The sequence below is a fragment of the Amphiprion ocellaris genome, chromosome 14 (genome assembly GCF_022539595.1).
Source record: "Amphiprion ocellaris isolate individual 3 ecotype Okinawa chromosome 14, ASM2253959v1, whole genome shotgun sequence".
Lineage (NCBI taxonomy): Eukaryota > Metazoa > Chordata > Actinopteri > Pomacentridae > Amphiprion > Amphiprion ocellaris.
In genome coordinates this window covers 1,407,728-1,428,138 of record NC_072779.1, presented here as the reverse complement: position 1 = coordinate 1,428,138, position 20,411 = coordinate 1,407,728, and the positions used below count along the sequence as shown (strand labels likewise).

Genomic DNA, 20,411 nt, shown 5'->3' with positions numbered 1-20,411 from the left:
ATCCAGAACTAAGTGCCTTAAAATAAGGAGCTGAGCCATTAATGTTTGTTCCCAGTTTGAGAAAAGTGAGAACAAACTCCAAACCAGCCAGTGTGTACTTAAAGAGTCAGTGGATTAACTGACAACTATGGCAGTTTGTCTGCAGCAGTTTAGTGGAGCTTTCATGGGACAGTTGGTTCCTTTTTTAGAGATGAGAACTCCTCTGCATGTGTTCAAATTCAATGCTTGAAACAACCTGTGGAAAGGAGACGCACAATATATGAACTAAGAAATAAGAAAACACAAAACAACAAAAACAAGAAACAAAATGACAAAAACATGAGACAAACAACAAAGTCAGATGAAAAACAATAAAAACAAGAAAAAACATTACAAAAACAAGACACAAAATGACAATAGAAGAATCAGCAATCTAGTATTTTACTTTATGATCCAAACAACTTGTCATGGTCTATAAATGATTTTAAATTTATAGTTTTACTAATTTCCAATCTGCAGTTAATGTCTTCTCTGGAATTTTTACACTTTGAGGGCCGGATTGGACCCTCTGGAGGACCGCTTTTGGCCCACGGGCCGCATGTTGGACACCCCTGGTTTAGACCAAGAAGAAGACAAACTGTGCCAACTGGGACAGCAGGAAAAACGGGGGAAAAAATCCATATTATTGTGATAAATGAGATGCTGTTCTCATGTTTTTACATCAGAATAATGTGTTTGTATCACCTTCCATCCCTAAAGTACATCATTAAATATGTTTAAGCAGGACTGTTCTTCCATGGTGTAGTGGAAGTGAGCATAAACCAGATTCAGTGAAAGATTGAATACGATAATAAATAAATCAAGAAACCACGGTGGGACAACTGCCTGGAAACAGACGTCTCTCCAAGATCAGACTGGAGACATTTAAAGACATAAAAGGAGTAAGAGGGAGAATAATTTCTGTTTTCTGGAAGGGACTGTTCAGTAGGAGGCAAGTTAAAGTCAAACAACTTCTCTCCATTTTTTATTAAGATGAGGCAGTTTTTTATTTAACAGAAAAATAGCAGTTTCTCTGCAGGACACAAAAAGCTCAAAATTAATTTTGACATTAACTTCAACTGACGCTAAAGCCAAATTTCAAGACTCATAAATAATAAACAACTGAAAATATAAAAAAGTCAAGACTTCATGTTCCACAAAGACAATGAGTTTGGCTTTTAGAGCTTCTTCTCAAAGGAAAGTCTTCATTCATAATGACAATGAGCTTTTATTGAAAGGGTCACTTCAGCCAGATTACATAAAGATAGATTTTTTAGCTTGGAGAGAAAACAATGCAGAAACAATTCCTTTTTTTTATGATTCGAAAATAACAGAAAACCTTTTTTTTTTCACAGAAACTTCTCTGTTTACAAAAAAGACAATAATAATAATAATAACTGATGATGTTTATCAGTAAATCAGACTTTAATTTCATGCTCAAAAGCTACTTTAAATAGAGAAATAGCAAAGTGTCCAGACTGCTGGATCATCAACATCTTGGAACAAAACATTTCTTTTTGACTGTTCTGGTGACTTTGGTGTGAAAACGAAACTGAACTGATCTGATCACAGGATTACTGCAGAGATCTGTAAAAACAGTAAAAATAAACACAACAAAAAGGAAAATCTGACAGCTGCTGCTGCCTTGTGCCTTCCCCACCCTCACTTTATTGTCGTCTTATTGGATGCGACTCATCTCCTGTCTGAGGTTCTCCAGCTACAGCTGCATCTCATTGTTGGCCTCCAGATAAATGAACACTTTTAGGAACGCAGCCAGGTCAGAACATGTTTTGGAACGGCTCAAATTAGACGCCCAGTGTAGCTCCAGTCACCTTTGTTGAGCTGTATTTTAGGCACAGGGGTAGATATTATTTAAAACCTGCACAGATTGAACCAAAATCAGGTTTTCTCTTTGCAACTTGGGTGAACCAAAGTGATTTATAGAATCTCCAGTAGAAAATGTATCTGATCACCTGACTGGCATGTTGGATAATGTCAGATAAAATGTAAATAACAGAGAAAAACACAGAAAAAGTCTCATTAAGTTTTCAACCTGCTCTTCTCCCTCTCCTCCCCTCAGCCTCTTTCTTACCTCACTATGATCTCAGCTTCCCACTGCATCCTCAGAATAAACTCCTCAATCAATCCCTCCCTGTTTCTTTTCTTTTTTCCCTCCACCAGTACACCGGTCTCATTATTTAGCCCGACTCGTATGGCTTTTATCAGATGACCTCAGCTAATGCCGCCAACGCTGCTCTGTGACGCCACATTTGCATCCAGCTATGTTAAATGAGGTCCGTTTGAACTCGCTCTTACCTTCGCACAGGAAAAATTTGGACTCTCCGATGCTGATCTCCCCTTGTGTTGGAGTGATTTGCACCTGAATGGCAGCTGGGTGGAGAAAAGAAGACAGAACAAAAATATACATTAGTGTCTGGGCTCCGTTTGAGAGGAAGTTTGACAGAAGGGGCAAAGCACAAGAAGGAAAGGCTCAGAGTCAGATTGGCTTCCTGCTCAAAGGAACAGCCGTGCTCAGCCATGCCCTCTGGATATGAAACTCTGGGATGGAAGTTTGATGCTCACTAGACGGCAACATTTCAATGTGCAGATTTTAGACTCTCACAGGCCCCGCAGTTAGGAAGAAATCAGATTTTTCATTCATATTCACACACGTCATGAGCAGCGAGATGTAGAACCTTTAACTCCTCACTAGTCTGTGTGAGATGACATCACTTCCTGTCATCCACTCCTGTTGTACCTTTTGCTTCCAACACTTGGAGGTGTGTGCTGGTAATGAATCATGTACCTGTGACAATCAGCTGTCTGACACTCAGCAGAGTCAAAGCTTTCACCTCATTGGAGCATTAAATAGACAGGAGGAGGAAGCAGCACGGAGCTACAGGAGAACAACTGTCTATCAATAATAGAAAACAATGAAAAGAAGAATTAGATTGATGAACATTCTGCATTTTCACTTGGTTTGGGGTGAGTTAATCTGAAGCATATTCAGTGTTTAGAAAAGCCACCTGACTGAGTCCATCCAGAGCGTCTTTGTGCTCATTTCCTCTTCCCTGCATCTCCTGGCAGATGATTTAGAAGGCATAATGCCGTAAATGAAAGATTATCCTTCCTCTAAGACTCCGATATACTTCATCTCTCAGCATCAGCCAAAGCTACAGTGACAGAGATGAGATTTAAAAAGAGCACAGAGAAACACCTGCTGTTTGTTCCTTCCTGCGTACCAACAAATTGGAATAAAAACTCTTGCATACTCAAAGTGTTCCAATGCTCCATCATTTCCAAAGGCTTAATCAGCAAATCATCTCTTGCACGTGTGCGGCGGAACGACGAGAGATCCGATGACTATTAAACGTTTCGTGGTTTAATATAAGACTCCTGTATCTTGGCTGATATGTGGCATGGGAGCGGAGCAGCCTGGGAAGAACAAATACCACTGAATGCTGATCCGGAGCGCGACAGAATTCCCGCTGAGCCTTCAGCATGTCGCCACTTCACACAAATGAGTGAGTCAGTCTCTGCTCAGTTCTCACCAGGAGATTCATGGGAATGGTTTGGAAGGACTTTCCATTCACAGACAGGTAGCCAACAGTCATGACAGAACAGTGTGGCGTTCGTGTTCCATAAAGTGACGTCTCAGAGCTATAGAAGAACATCCAGGACTGAGAGGAGGTGGTCACAGCAGAGGCCTTTGTTGCTCCTGTATTTTGTTGTTTTTTTCTCTTTTTCCTACGCAGACTTTATACAAAAAGGCGTCATCATTATGGTGTAAAGCTTAACCTCATTCAGAAAGCAGCGATGAGGCCGGAGCATCCAGCATTCAGAAACACAGAAAAGATCCACAATGAGCTTTTGTGCTCAGAAGCATTTAGAGAGCAACACTGCATTCCATGCTTCGGCCCTACTTTTACACAGAAACACGTCAGGCATGCTGCGTTGTAGAAAATGTGGCTAAATAAACGTCCCTTCATTATCTTTATGTGACATCCTGTGAAACATCCACATAACCTCTGAAAATCCTCACAGAACAACAGATTTATTATTTCTCCTGAGCATTTCAATGATCCTTTAATTCAACCGAGGTTACGTTGAGGCGACAAAGCCAAGTTAAAGCCTCGGTTAAAGTTAGGATCAGATCATCTTTTGTGGTTAAAGAACCCAGTGTTGAATGTTGCTAGGAGACAGGATGCAAACCATATGGCAGGGGTCACCAACTATATTTGTCAGAGGGCCAGAATTTTACCGGACAGTCACCTTGGGGGCCGGACCCTCAAACAAAAATTAAATAAAAATCTAATTTTGGCATAACATTATTATTTGATGTTTATTGTTTATATTTTTTTTCCATTTCATTACAAAACTGAAGACATTTTTAGCCTTTAGTGTGCTGTGTGGAAAGCTAAGCGGGGAGCTCAAAGAGGAGATGGAAAAAACAATGAAAATTATTAACCATATCAGAGGAAATTCAAGCACGCAGCACCGCCTGTTCCACAAATTTGTGCTGGAATTCCAGGCTTCTCATGATGACCTGTTACTCCACAATGACGTGTGCTGGCTCAGTAAGGGCAAAGCACTGGAGCGCTTCGTTGAACTCCGTGCCCAAGTAGTGGATTTTTTGAAACAAAGTAAATCAAAAGCGGCAGCTGACCATCTCCGCATCATGCAAGACAGACAATACATGTGCAATGTTGCGTTTTTAACAGACATTTTCTCCCATTTGAATACACTTAATCTCCAGCTGCAAGGAAAAGAAAAATCAGTGGTGGATTTGGTGGAAAAAATTGATGCCTTTGGGAACAAACTTGATCTGTTCCATGCAGATTTGTTGTTAGAGAGGCTGCTGCACTTCAACACACTGAAGACAGTGGGAGAAAGCAACGTAACAGACAAGATGAAGACATTCATCACACAATTAAAAGACAACTTCTCTGCTAGATTCCATGACTTTTTCATTTCCAGGGATGTTATTGGATTTGTGTGTGACCCATTCACCATCAGCCCAAGCGGAGAATTCTCCACAAACATAGTGAAAATGATGCCGTTGTACGAGGCGTCCATTCAGAGCGAGCTGGCTGAAATCCAGGCTGCTCTCCATGGTGCTGAAAGCCTGAGCGCATTCTGGATGTCTTGTCCCGAGGACTATGGCACATTGAAGACGCTGGCTATGTATGTGCTCACCATGTTGGGTTCAACCTACACCTGCGAGGCTGCGTTCTCCAAGATGAACTCGATAAAAACACACGAGAGGAACCGACTGTCAAACCAGTCTTTGGAGGACTGTTTACGCATAAGTCTGACAGCGGCCAAGCCTGATGTGGAAAAGTTGGTGTCAGAGGGGAAATGTAACTTCAGCCATTAAGCAGTGTGAGGAGCCCATTTCAGCCTTGTGATTTGAAATCGCTATAGCCCACTTAACGTTTATTTATTATTTGTAACCTGTTTTGTTCTGGTACCAGGTTAGTATTTATTTACCATGCTATTTTAAGTTATGCCAGTTGGTTTTTCCTCCTTTTTTGTCCTGAGAAGTCTACTAGTTTGAAGCTTGTTGTTGAGACTTTGAAATAAAAACCAAATGTTAAGTAAGGGCATGAGGAAAAGTTATGTTAAAAAAAGAACTGTGTGAAACAATAAATGTTAAACAGTGCAGCGAGTCTGTCCTCATTTCGGAATGTAGCCTAAATAGAGTCATAAATGGTGGGGATTACTGATAGTTAAGAGTCTCAGTTATTGTTGTTTTCAGTTGCTTTAATAGTGTGGACCACATGATATTTTCTCTTTGATCCTCACAATTTTGGAATCCAGTCGCGGGCCGGATTGGACAGTTTGGCGGGCCGGATTCGGCCCGCGGGCCGCCAGTTGATGATCATTGTCATACGGTATCTGTGGGTGTGATTTTGAGAAGCCGCTTCTTGAAAAGAGGCAAATTCAAACTGAGCATTTTAAATCTTTTTTCTGCTTTTTACTGTACATGCAACCACCTTTTCCCCCTCAGGTCATTTACATATTTCTTTTTAACTGAGCATGTGCAGAAGTACTGGGCAGAACGTGAAGAAACAACAGAAGCTGCCCACATTTTAATGATGTCTCTTGCAGCAGCATTTTCTAGCATAATCTCAACACTGCGGTAGCCTTATCGAGTGTCACTGGATTCATTCACAGTGTTTTTGCCTAAATCCCTCATATGCACATTAAATATGCAGGCATGCAAACAACACATGAAAAGCAAGGTTTTATAACAGTTTAACAACTTCACGGTTGAACATGAGTTAAGTGCTTGAAAAGGAAATAAATGCTGCAATTTTCCTGGTCAAGGATGCCGTCAGACATGAGTTTCATTAAAATATTCAAGGTGAGAATAAAACCCCCTTCATGGCTCAGTCAAAAAGTCACACAAATATTGGTTTGCAATAAAAAAAAAACCCTCCTTGAGCCACATGAATGACTCAGCCTTTGTTCCAGGCTAGCATGCCGCCTCCAGAGGCCTAGAAAACCCACTACCCACAGTCTGTTTGCTTTTACAGGCTGGAGGTAGATACAAAGACAACAGCAGATCTATTTCCTTCCCTCATCTGGTGAGATCACAGATACCATGTTGCAAACTCTACCCATGCCTCCTAAGACTAGGATGACCGGCCAAAAACCAGCTGATCGTATCTGCAACACTAAAGACAACAGAAACGAGTTCAGGCGGTGTGTCACCCCAACTCATCCTAAGACCCCTCCATGTTTGAGGAACTCAGACGATCTATTTTGGACTGTTTGGGCCCTTCCACTCAGTCTCACTTCTCTATTAATGTACTTTTTTCATCTGCAACTTAAAACAGGCTCCTGATCAGGAAATGGAGAAACAGATGTCAGACTCACAAAAATCCCTGAAGTCTATTTCGAGCTTAATAACCTTTACAGTGAACATTTGACCCCAGTTCACCTTAGCTCTTGACTTCTCACCTCATTACCAGATTAAAAACCTCTTAGTTTAACAGTAATCAAATCTCTTTCTGAAACATCTCAGTGTCATAGTAAGCAAAACTCTTAAAAGCATTTCCATTTCATAAAGCATCAGTTCCCTATATGAATCAAATCTATCAAAAACATCAGTTTCCTCTGGTGACCAAAAACATCACTTTTCACAGTGAGCTGCTGTTCTGACTTAGTTACTTCTTACACAAAGATTATAAAATAGACATGTGAGTTAGCTTTAACACATTTATTGGGTTATGGCATAATTTGATCATAAATCACAGGCTATAATATCACAATGTTCCCTTATTTTGCTGTTATTCTGTCAGACTCTCACCCTTGTGGCTGATTCTTGGATCTCATACCTCTATGTATCTCAACATTATATAGAGTGTAAAAGAAATGTTCAAAACAGATGATAATGCAGACAAATAACTGTGAGAATAAGCCTCATCAACATCACAACAATCAAAAGTTGATTAGACCAGCTGGGAATTGTAAATGCAGAGCCAGTGCTCTGTGAATATCCAACTAAATAAACCGGTTCAGTCATCAACATGCAGGGAAAGAAACTCAAGCAAAGGGCATCTTTCAAGGTGGGATCTGTTCATTAACACGTCTGTGAAATAAAAGATGTGGTGTAAAACAACAAAGGCATGAGGCAAGTATGTTGTCTTCAAAAGAAAAAGAACTCAAATTACACCTTTCATCAGAGCCAGGCAGTAGAAACAGAGAAAATCAGCAGTTGGTTCAATTTTCTTTAAGTAATCATGCGTGATGTGCAGCTCTGTTGGGAAAATTACCCAACTCTAAGCTTCAAATCGTCATATTTTATCAACAATCACTCGGTTCTACATGTCTTGTTTAAAAAATAGACAAAAATAAAGCACAGATTCTGGAAAAAACTAAAAATTCTGCTCTCCTCCGAATAACAGAGAACTCATTAGAGACTCAGGTGGAACCAACACTATAAAATTCTGGTACTTTTGGGCTGAACTGGTCTGACTACAGGCTGTTTATATCAGATCATAGATATTATAACAGGAAAGCATCAACAGTGTAAAGAAACACATTATATTTCCAGGATTGGTAACACCTGTGGGAATGCTGATTTGAGTTTTTTTTGCAAATTAAAAAAAATCAAAGAAATGATTGTTTTAAACCGTTTCTGCTTCTAGCCATAGTTCTGCTGTTTCCATAGAGGTGAAGGATTTATTTTTGCAGTGAAAAATGAGCAGTAGAAGTAGAAAAAAAAAGCCCAGAAACTGCTGGGGGTTGGGAGTGACAGGGAACTTCATGCTAAACTGATGTTGAGGTCAAGTAAATGTGAGGACGTCAATGAAATCATCAATGTCCTTATAAGTGCAATATTGTCTCTCTTTTCCAATACTTCAAATGCTGCATACAATCATCTCTAAAACATAATTACTGTCTTAAAAACAAGCTTCCTTTAGCTGTCTAAACTCACACAAGGACAAAGGCACTTTCAGGTCATGTAAATACCATATCAGAAACATTTTATACAGCTACTGTTATCAAAACTATTAAAAAAAAACATATCCTCAGTTGATAACAATTTTCTTTGCTTAAGCATCTGCTAAATACCAGATTGAAACTACAGGTGTAGGAGCCCAAATAAAACTGCAAAGAATGTACAAAAGAAGGTGACGATCTCCCTGCCAGACAATGCTGAGGTCGCTGAAACCATAGATCAAACCGCGGTTAGCAGTTAGCCCGCGAACATAGCTGTCTTTAACCGCCTTATTTTTTCTAATTCTTCACTTAAAACAACATCTGATCGATACACAGCGATTCAACATTTAAAGCTTCATAAGTCACAAGCACACTTTAGCAGTTTTTTTTAACCGTACTAACCTGTGAAATACAGCAATGAAGACACTCAGCACGCTATAGTCCTCCAGGTTCCATCTGGGGTGCCACGCTTTCCCTCCCCCTAAAAGTGACCCAGGTGCAACAGTGCCGATGTCAACAGTTCCCCCTTGGGACACTGCTGTTTTCCCGTCCCTTGTTCAAAATAAAATCTCATTCTGGCTGGAATACTGTAAAAATTAAATCTTATTATACAAAATGTGGTCACCACATGTAGGTGTATCACATATACAGCTGCTTTTATATGAATCCAGCAGTCACGATGTTCAAATACACATCATTTTATTTCTGTGGCCGTAGAGCAAAAGTGTGTCTTTTTCACAGTTTCTCGTGTAATCAGGCCATGCAGTTTAGATTATAGGCCATAATATGATACTTTTTTTCCCCAAAGTTTAGACTGTTGTGGAATGTCATTTCAAACTAATGTGACTTCTGGATGCCTTTTATTTAAATAATGAGGAAAATCCGTCATTTCAGTCACAATGTTGGGGCTCCACTTGCAATTTGGAATACGTAAAACTGCATGATACGAGTTAAATAGGTCAGCAGGTAATAAATAAATAAATAAAACAACTGGATTGATTGTAGTCCAGCCCCAATGCAGATTAAAAAATTAGAAAGCTTTAAAATAAAAAATAGCAGTGACAGAATGATGACTGCTCTAACAGATGGCAGTCACTTTATGGCACAACTCCGGCGGTAAACACCAAAATCCCACACTGACACATGAGCACAGAAAAACTGTTGGCGTGCCAAATCCGACTCTGGCACGAGTCTGGACGATCTAAGACTTCAAAACGCGAAGAAAACCAGAATTTTACTGTAAGAAATCGTGCGTAAAAGCGGAGTCCATCCCCAGATAGAGCTGAGGTGGACTCATGGACCACAGTGGAGTCTTACTTCACACTCTATGGCGTTTCTAACCAAAAAACAGCGACTTATAGCTGCCACAGAGACAAATAGAACCAGCCGGGGACCACAGAAGCGTCCCTCTGCAGCAGCAGCGTCTGCCAGCATCCAGCTCCACTAAAACGCAGCATACGTGTGGAGAATGTTCCCAGAAATCACACAATCTGCCCAAACTCAGGGAGGATAGTGAGAGGAAATACACAGTGCATCGCCTCACGTTCAACTGCCCCGAAACCGAATGAAAGGTCGCTCGTTCCCAGGGGTTTACTTTTCTTTCTTTCAGAGGCAAAGCTCTCGTCCCCCACAGAAACTTTTAGCGCCGATCTCTGCGCATGTCGCAGAGCTCCGGCTCCAACCTCCGCGCCACTGTCCGGAGTCAGGGACAAGGATGCCGCCGGTGGGACCAGAGGATGCTGCTGCTGCTCCACAGTCCGCAGATCAGTTCCTCAGTAAACAGAAAGAACAGAGAAATCTAACAAGTCGTCTTACCTGCACAGCCAATAAACAGCAATCCCCAGATGAGGTCCCTTATTTGAAGCATTGTAATGTGTCTCAGATATTCTCCTTGAAGAGCAGCACTTTAAAACCAGCGGCGTCTCCACTGAGGGTGAGTTTTTCAGGGGGAGGAGAGGAGCGAGGGAGGACAAACAGATATCAGCCTCTTAGTTTTCTTTTTTCCCCACTCATAGGTGAATACATTCACAATGTAGTGAAATAGACAATGAAAGAAACAGATATGTAGATAGAGAGAAATACAGACAGAAAGTAAGAAATAGATACAGACAGATAAAGATAGAGATAGAGCGATAGAGAGAGGGATGGAAAGAGAAAATTAGATAGAGGTAGAGATAGATAGAGATAAAAAGAGATAGAGATAGGTAGATAGAGAGAAATAGAGGTGGAGAAACAGAGATAGAGAGAAAAAGACAGCGAGAAATAGAGATATGTAAAGAGAGAGATAGAGAGAAATAGAAGAAGAGAGACAGAAATAGAGATTGAGAAAGGCAGAGAAAGAGATAGAGAGAGAGAGCAATCGAGAGAAATAGAGATAGCGGTAGAGAGAGAGAGATAAATGGAGATAGATATAGAGATAGCTAGAGCTAGATAGAGAAATAGAGGTGGAGAAAGAGAGAGAGAGCGAGATAGAGAGAAATGAAGAGAGAGATAGCGAGTGAGTGATAGAGAGAGAGAGAGAAATGGAGATCAGCCCCAACATTCTGACCACTGACAGAAGTGAAGAACATCAATCTTCTTGTTTTAATGCAACGCTTGACTATGAATGATATTTGAACAAACGTTTCAGAACAGGAATAAAACACTGCTCATGTTGTTAGATGCTCTGTTAGGAACCTTTGGTATGACATTCATGTGGACTTTACACAGATACATATCAGCTCCATAAACATTATTGCAGACAAAGAAGACCTCCACATGGCAACAGAGATTTCCTCCAACAGAACAATACACCCGACATGATGCAAAAACTCCTCAACAGTCACTCAAGGAACACGACAAAGAGCCAAAAGCCTCCAAATTCACCAGATTCCAGTTGGAATAAACATCCAAGGGACACGCCAACAACCCACTGAACCCAAAGGATCCACTGCCGACACGTCAGTGTCAGACACCACAGGAATCCTCCAGAGGTCCTGTGTTCATGCACTAAAGGTTCAGAGATGATCTGTAAGCAGTCTGTGGGGTTTAGTTCAGTGTTGCACCATGATGAACAGATAGTTCCTAAAACTGTCTGCAGTTCGGTGCTGGCCAGGTAGTGCAGGCTACAGTGGGTTTGTCAGAGCTTTGTAGGATGATGATGTGTGTGACAGTGTATGAAGCAGAGATTTCTTGCACTGCCCCCACAGCACCTGCAGAAAATAAAATCAGCTTCACATGGAAAACATGTCTAAGGAGGCTTCAACCGGTAAATGTTGTTCCATGCAGTCTGAGGCAGAAGCCTGAGCCAGGAGGAAATTTACTGGGAATATTCATCCTCCTCAGGGGATAAATCCATACCATGATCTCTCAGGATAGCTGTCATCTTTACAGGCACAATGCAGTTTAGTTGCATGAGAATATACTTTTGTGGAGACATTGTTGGATAATTTGGGAAAATAATGCAAAAAATGGGAGAATCATGACAAAGTACAATTTCTTTCAGTTCATAGCATTCTAGTTTCCCATTTGCTTCCAATTTCAAGTGCAAATTTTCAACTATCTGGTTTAGTTTTACTGTGTTTTTGTCAAACCCTGTGTTAAAAATGGCCAATATAGGCTGGGTTACACATAGTATGAATACAGTCCAACACCTTCAGGATTTTCACACTAATTGAGCTTCAAGTATTGTTTTTAAAAGCCACCATCAGTGGTTGACTTCTTTAAAGCTCCTGTGATTGACTGGACAAACACTCTTCACACAGATCCCAAATTCCTGCAGAAAGCCCTCCGGAGTGCCGGCTGTTACGGCAGCAGATTCATGCTGCTAGTTTTTGAATGACATATCCAACAAGCACAACACTTCTAGTTCAAAAGGTCACATTTTTGTGTCAGCTAAGCTTGTTTATGGGTTAGAATGCAGCATTCCTCTCCTGTCTTTGTCAAAGAGTAAGTTATTTTGTGTTTGCCATGTCACTGTTGCACCATATTTAGAAAAATCAGAAAAAGTCAGCCTGGTGTTTCTGAATTTCTTTGTTAAATATGACCACATATAGAGCAAAAGCTACTCAATTAGTCGTGTAATCACGTAGTCTTCAAAGGCTCAAAACACTGCTTGATCAAATTTAAAAATCCATACAGACAGACATCAGAATGACAGAGAACAGCTGCTTATCCTGCACCGCCACCTAGAGGAGATCTTACACAACAGCAACCTCTAATTTACCATTAAATACATACCAAGGCTGTATCATAAAGACAGGATGACATGTACACGTCAACGTGCACAGATGGGTGAAAATCTGAACTCTTGACCCTACAGTGAGAGGATTTGGTGGTTCAGTTGCACCATGTGAGGCAATTAATGGGCACAGTTTGGGTCCACTTGTCTCGTTAGAGTTAAGGTTAATCAGAACATTGTTCTGAGTGATTATCTTCATCCTAGATTTAAAAATTTGGTTCCTGATTGTTGTGGTCTCTTCCAGGATGACGATGGTTTGATGAGTATAAAAATGATTCATGGACTCTGGCATCAGATCTGAACTCAACCCAACAACTGTGGAATCGACGTATTCCACAGCGCTCTCCATCACATCAAAACCCAAAATGAGGGAGTATCCTTTGGAAAAACAATGTTCCATCCCTCCAGCAGAGGTCCAGACACGTGAAAACATGGGAATCAAAGCAGTTCTACCACATTCCATGTTGTTTTTTCCTCTTTAAGTATATACATACCAACAAAAGAAAGGAAATTAAAAAGACAACTTAGAGAAACAAAACCAGTGTATAAAATAGGATGTGGTTCAATCCAAATAAAGCTCTAAATATCAGTCATTAATGCCATTTTCCTCATGAAGCACCATTAAAAGCAAGAACACAGTGACTATTTAAATGAGACATCTGGAAATAGTACTTTCCCTCTATTTCTGCTCCATCATCTGTCCTTGTCTGTTTAATTTCCACATATATTTCTCCTTTTTTTCTTCCATTTGCAGAATAGAAAATTGGTTATGTAGAACAGTCACCTTAGAAAAAAATCCATTCTGTCTCCGTTTCAATTTGCACTTGATGCTTCTTTTTTTTTTGCTACCTGATACTTAAGCTTCACGGTGGACAAAATTATATTTTAGCAGGAACAATTCAGCAGGATGGAACACATTTAGAATACATCTGAGGTGATTTCCTTCACACTGCAGCTCCTATTCAGTTTTGTTGATTGAAATTGAATAAACTGTAGGGTTAAATTAGAGAGACGGCACTCAGATGTTTTAAATGGCCCATCTGAGAGACTTTTTTTTCTTTTAGTTTTTAAATTCAATTATTCAATCATTCAAATCTAACTTTACATCTGAACACGACTGCAAGTCTTGGAACATTTATGCCAGTTAAATGTAAAACTTATGGAGAAAAGAGATGTTTCTCTGATAATTTTCTATGACTACAGTAGACTGTCAACCCTGTAAAATCCACTGTTGCAGAAATACGTCAGTTTTTAAAAAAATCTTCTATCATGTGTGTGTGTATATATATATATATATACACACACACACACACACACACACACACACACACACACACACACACACACAGTAGTGTTTCCTCTATGTTTTTTTACAGCAGCGGTGGCAGGCTCTCTGGGGCGTGGCAACGTAAACAAATGACACTTGATTGCAGATTGTCCTTGTACAACCTATTTATTCAATGGCCAGTTGAAAATGGCCTTTTAAAGGCTGAATGTAAAAAAAAAAAAAAAAAAAAAATTTAATATTTGAACAAGCTCACCTGAAAATGCAGTCAGCAGTTATTCATACATGGTGTGTAGATATTAGCTTAATGCTATCAATAGTTTACTCACGTTGGACACTGAGTTGGTACCGATGGCCCAATGAACTGAAGCTACCGATATGTTACGTAACGTTAGCTGGACATCAATATTTAGAGAACGTCTGTTTAACTTGTAAAATATATTATGGGTTATCTTAAGTTAATAACTTTTCTCTGGTAAGTGGCTGCCCTATTTTCCAAGACGACACTCCTCTGACTCACTCTCTCTCTATATATGTATATATTTTTGCATTTTTTTCCCCCTACATTTGGGTCTTACAGGGTTAGGAAGTTTTTTGCACATTCATTTTATCAGACGATGCCTATATCTACACATGGTCTTTGCCCTGTCGCAAAGTGAAGTTTTAGCGTCCAAAAAGAATAAGATGACTGCTGTGAGTGTGAAAGAAGGGAGGAAAACATGTTTTAATTTATTCAGAATGCATCAACAGTTAACAACAAATGAGGGTGTTCATATTTCCTCACATTCTAAGCTATCATTCATTCATTCAGCGCTGAAAGCTGTACCGCAATTAACTGCAGAGAACAGTCACAACAGATTTTAGCAGACTGAGTTAAAATAAAGGTAGCAGATCCTCACCCTATTGGCAGATGATCAGTCAGCCTGACACCCACAGCAGCTCTCCAAACGTCCTCCACCCTCCCGTCACCCCCGGGTGTTCCTAACCCGCCAGTTTTGTTTGTGATAATTTGCATTGCGTTCATAAGTGCAAATTATCACAAACAAAACTGCCAGTTAAATGTAAGCACAGTAATTACTCATATCGCAGAACAATTGGTAGAAGAAGAAAAAAATATGACTGTACTTGCAAATTTAGCACAGAAAATGTTTTTGTTTTTTCCTTCAAATCAAGCACCTCCCACGTACCAAAAAACTAAATAAAAATAATCTGACTGGTGCCATCTGAATGGAAAATATCAGTTTCACTTCTTGAAGAAAAACTAAATCTTTTCAGGCACAAACTTTTTAGAAATAATTGTAGAAACAAAAATGGGCCACAGTGTACCTATTGAAAAGCAAAAATTTGTCTATTGAGATTTCTTGCGCTGAATGAGCAAAATATTAAGCAAATAAAGAGAAAACACGACACTTATCACTAGAAATATAGAGAACTCACAAATATCTTTTGTGACGTGTAAAGCAAACAAGTTAGAATGCCGTGAATAAATACAGGGGAAAATGGGTTCAACATGCCATATATATTTAGTTATTTACATGTTTACAACCTCTCCAAACTAACAGTTTTTCACAGTGCTTTGCATATCAGCTCTACAAAGATATTTCACCATGTGGAATGTGTCGTCCAACAACTTGTCCAGAATTTGCGCCCCTGTGTGCTGTCCATGCTGCACTTATTTTGTTAATTGTTTCATGTAAACACAGCCTGCAGTTCAACTCAAAACTCCTCGTTGCAGCTAAGTCAGTTGTGGCTTCTCAGTTGTGTGAAGGAAAACAAAATCAATTGTTTTGTATATAATTTGGTGCAAACGTTTTTCATTTTTCAGAATTTTGAAATGAGATGTGCAGAATAAAGTGATTTTGATGAAATTTCATGATTTCAAGTTTAGATTTCGTGAGTTTTCCCAAAAGAACATACACGTGACTTGTTGAAAGACAGCTGAAAAGGTGAAAATCTGACTAATCTGTTTGTTTTTTTACAGAAAACCTGCCACTCAGACCCGCTGGCAGACTTTTGAGGCCAGGGTTAGCATGAAAGCAGGGATACAAACAGATATTTATTATTTAGATACAAGCACAAGTAGGGTGAATAATAAGTGTGCACTGGATCACAGTGGGTCGTCTATAAAGAAATAGTAAAAGTGTAAATTTTCATGAAAATAATGAAACTCAATAAAACTGAGTTGCTGCATCCTTGTCAATGATGCACCTCCTCTTCCAAGATGAGCTAGGAAGTTAAACACTGATGGAATGACACCAGGTCTAAGCCGACAAACCTGCCCAGCCCTGTCAAACTCATCAGGTTTAAAATGATCACTGCATAGCACCCACTTATCATTTGCAGCAAACCCCTCTCTCCTCAGAGCTGCTTCCACTTCCTCCTCAACCCATAGTCTCTGGGAAACTATTCTTACCTATCAAAAGTCATCCCTAGTTTCCTTGTCTCAATCGTACGACGTAGTGTGCAATTGTATTGCAGCACAGTGAGACGGCATACTTGTTGTTTCCGTTTTCACGCCGTCTACATCAACAGAATGCACTGAAACTTTGCCCCCACTAGCTTAGCCTCGCTGTAGCACGCAGCTCAAAGGGGCGTGTCCTATCTACTCATTCATATCTATGGTGGAAACTACGTTGCAGGAAGAGGGAGAGAAGAGTGCACACGTGGTTGAAGAGAACAGCAGACGAGCAGGGAAAATCATATTTAATGTCGAGGTGATTAAAGTTGTAGACCTGCATACTTTAAGTATTGACAACTATCATTTAGCATATTTCTGTCTTGTGAAACCTGCAGTTTAGCGACTCACTCTACCGTAGTTCAAAGTGACGTGCAGCTAGGCTAACCGGGTATTGTTTTTTATTTATTTTTTTACTAGCTTGAAAAAGTCTTGGCGTGGACTCAAACCTGGACATTTCAGCACGTATTGCTGTCAGAGACAGTTAGTTATAAACACCAGCCGCCAATTTCACTGAGGAGGACCGGGAGAGCTGAGGACTTCTGGAGGACCGTGCATGCTAATTAGCCTGTTGCTAATGCTGTGAAGACGTACCCCACCGCTGAACTTGCGTGGACACATGGAGAACGCTGCTGCATCTCTGCTGCTGCCGCTGCCTCATCTTCACCGCCAACTCTTCAGACCTGCTTTGTATCTACATCTTGGATTCGTGAGTAAGAGGAGCCTTTTTCTCTGAGAAAGGGTTGTATTTCCTATCAAAGGATTGAAGGAGCGTTTGTTTTTATTTATGCACCAACTAAAGGGCCCCAACTATAAACAAAAACCCAAGCGCTTGATAACATTGTGAACACACACACACACACACACACACACACACACACACACACACACACACACACACACACACACACACACACAAAACTGAACATTGAAAAATGTTAACACTCTCTGACTGTTCACACATTCAATTAATCTGCCTTTGTTGAAGGTATAATTCATTCTGTTAAATATTAAATTTATTATTGTTATATATGTTGTTTGGTTGACCTGCATAATTTCATCTTATTTGACTTTATTAGCATCTTAGACATTTATTGCTTGTTTCTGAAGAAATACACAGATAGCTCATTGGTTTTGAGCTAAGTAGTTCCACAGTGGAGGCACCGCCCTGTTATTATTCTTTGTAGATTTTGCCTGTTATAATAACATCTACTTAAACAAGGGGATTTTGCCAGCTCACCATCAACTGCTAAGCACTCAGGATCCTGTTTCTTATGGCTAAAATAGTAACCTAACCTAATAATACACTTCCAGCACCAGGAAGGGGTTACGTGGAGCAGCATTTTAAAACGGTACACAGGAGCTACAAGAGGGGTTTCCCTGCAAAAACGTATTTACGCGCCACAAAATGTGGGATTTGAAAGCACAGCTTGCAGCACAGCAGTCAATCTTCACCAAACTGGAGACCCAGGGTAAGACTATAACTACTGCTTTCTATCGCATCAGTCACATCCTCGCTAAACACAAGACGCCATTCAAAGATGGCGATATTGTGAAGGAAGCCTTTCTCCAGGCAGTGGATAGCCTTTTTGACGACTTTAAAAATGATGTGTGTGGGTTTGTAATGTTGACACTGGACTGGTAGATCTCGGGAGGTTGGCTACTTGAAAAGTAGATCTTGGGTCATAAAAGGTTGGACACCCCTGTGCTAGAAGAAGACACTGGGCTGAAAAGCAAAGAACTTCTGACTGTAATACTGGACAGAGAGAGCTGGAGGAAGAACATTATTCATGTCACCAATTCCGTGACTGACTATCGAGTGGTGCTGCGTGTTTTCCTTTATTTATTTATTTAGCTTTATGATGGGAGCAAAATTTTACCTTACACAATCTAGCCTGCCTCTGAGTATTTCCTCTCGAAATCAGAATGCTCCCCTTTTGTCTCCCTACATCCTGAGTCTTGGCGGATTACGGCAAACAGTGTGGAGTAATATTACACACTTGGAAAAACAAAAGTAGCAGACAAACAAATTGAAGATTAACCCTCCTGTTGTCCTCATTTACGGGCACCAAAAAATATTGTTTCCTTGTCTGAAAAAAATCCAAAAATTCAGCAAAAAAATCCCCCAAGTTTCTGAAAATTTGCAAAACCTTAAGGAAGAAAATTCCAATAATTCCTTAAAATTTCTCTTAAAAGTATTATTTTTAAAATATACCCCAAATTTGGCAAGAAAATCCTAGAAATATCTAAAGTGATTCCATATATATCAGTAAACTTCTAATATTTTCTTTAAGAACATTCACAAAAAAAATCTAGCAAAATCTAACGAAATTCGCTGGATTTTGGTTGATTTTTTTGGTGAATGTTCTTAAAGAAACATTTTTTTTCCACCAAAAAATGTTCAAAAATTTCCCAAAAATGTTGAAAAAGTGGACACCAGAAGTTTCACTGTGGAAATATTCCCCCCCCCCCCCCCCCCCCCACATTTTCAAACTTTAAAATGGGTCAATTTTGACCCGCAGGACGACACGAGGGTTAAAAGGTTTATGTGTGACGATATTAATTCGCGTTCTCTGCAGAGACAGATCGAAGACGAAGCCTTGTGCTGCAGAATCCAGCAGGATGAAACGTGTTGCTGAAGCATCAAAATGAGGAGAGATCAATAGCTTTCCCCTTTTGAGTGATTAAAGTCCCGATCTTTCACTGTCCTCTTCATATCAGTTCATGTGTCGTCAGGTCAGCCCCCATCTTCCATTAAGGGCAGAGGTTTGGGCGAGTTCCCAGTGCTGCCCAATGCCATAATGAACTTTGGTGGCGATAGTAAGGGGTTGAAGGAAGAGATGAGGTTTTAATGAATCACTTCCCAAATGATAATGGCTTCCCGAGGACCACCATTAAATGCTTTAATGATGACTTTGACCATCGCCATCCACAGGGCACCGCCGGGCAGTCTCTGGTGGAATGCAGTCATTACGGCCTGATTGAAGAAATGTCCTTTAAAAATGTGGCTCCGTGGCGAACAGTTGCGTATAATAATCCTAGGAGGCCGAAATGAATCTTCATGTGAGGGAAAGTTTAGCAACCTGATGCTTTATTTACAGTCTTTCTGATTGTCACAGTGATCTCAAAAAATTACTATGGTGAGTTATTCCTGCTAACGAGTACATAAATGTTCATTTTTCCTACTGTAGACGAGAGTAGGGGAAGATGAGCCTGTGGGTCAGTTGAGCCACCCCTTATTTCTAGAAAATCATGGAAGAAATTGGCCAGATGTTTTTGAAGAGGAATCTATTCTACTCTTCCAGTGAAGAGAAGGAGCACATGGAGTCAGAGGTCAGCACCTTTTGGTTAACAAAACTGTTTTTTGCTGTTCAAAAGGATTTTTTTTCATCTTTATAGCTTCATGAGTTTTGTGTCTGAACAACTACTGAGACATCAGAAACTATTTCACACATGTTAATGCATTAGTAAACTACAATATGAGGATAAACTGTTAGCATGAAGTTAACGCTAAACTGCCTGGATGATTTTGTTAAAGTTTTGCCACTGGGGTTAAGTTGAGCCACTGACTCCCATCTATAATTATTGGTAAATAATTACTTTACTGTAAATCTATATCACCATATGTTGAATAATAGCCCAGTTTTGTAAAAATGACCATAAAATTTGTCCATTTTAAGCACGATTTCGTTCCAGAATTTGTCATCTGTGGCCTTATTGAAGGAAACCAGCCTTCAAAGTTTCGCATCTTTAAACACAACTTTTAAGAGGTCATTTGGTGTTGAATTTATCTTGCTTTGATATAGCATTATATTCAACATAACTGATGGCACAATTTACCCCAACGCATTTTCTCCAAAGGCTCAATTCACTCCTTGTCAACAGCAGGTTGAGACAAGAAAAGCCTTTTGTGCAGAAAGCCATATTTTGAAAACAATTTGTTTGATCCAAACCAATTATTCCCAGGGATGCCTCACATCCGT

General features: G+C 40.0%; 1 protein-coding gene across 1 annotated transcript in view; it reads right to left on the bottom strand.

The window, feature by feature from the left end:
* Positions 1–10,461, bottom strand: part of LOC111578539 (neural cell adhesion molecule 1-like) — a 34,856-nt gene extending 24,395 nt beyond the window's left edge. Inside the window, exons 1-2 of the mRNA XM_055016975.1 lie at positions 10,285–10,461; positions 2,335–2,409 (exon numbers count right to left, since the gene is read on the bottom strand). Coding sequence (XP_054872950.1) covers positions 2,335–2,409; positions 10,285–10,336 — 127 coding nt within the window. The 5' untranslated portion in view covers positions 10,337–10,461. The remainder of the gene's footprint in view (positions 1–2,334; positions 2,410–10,284) is intronic.
* Positions 10,462–20,411: the final 9,950 nt, after the last annotated feature.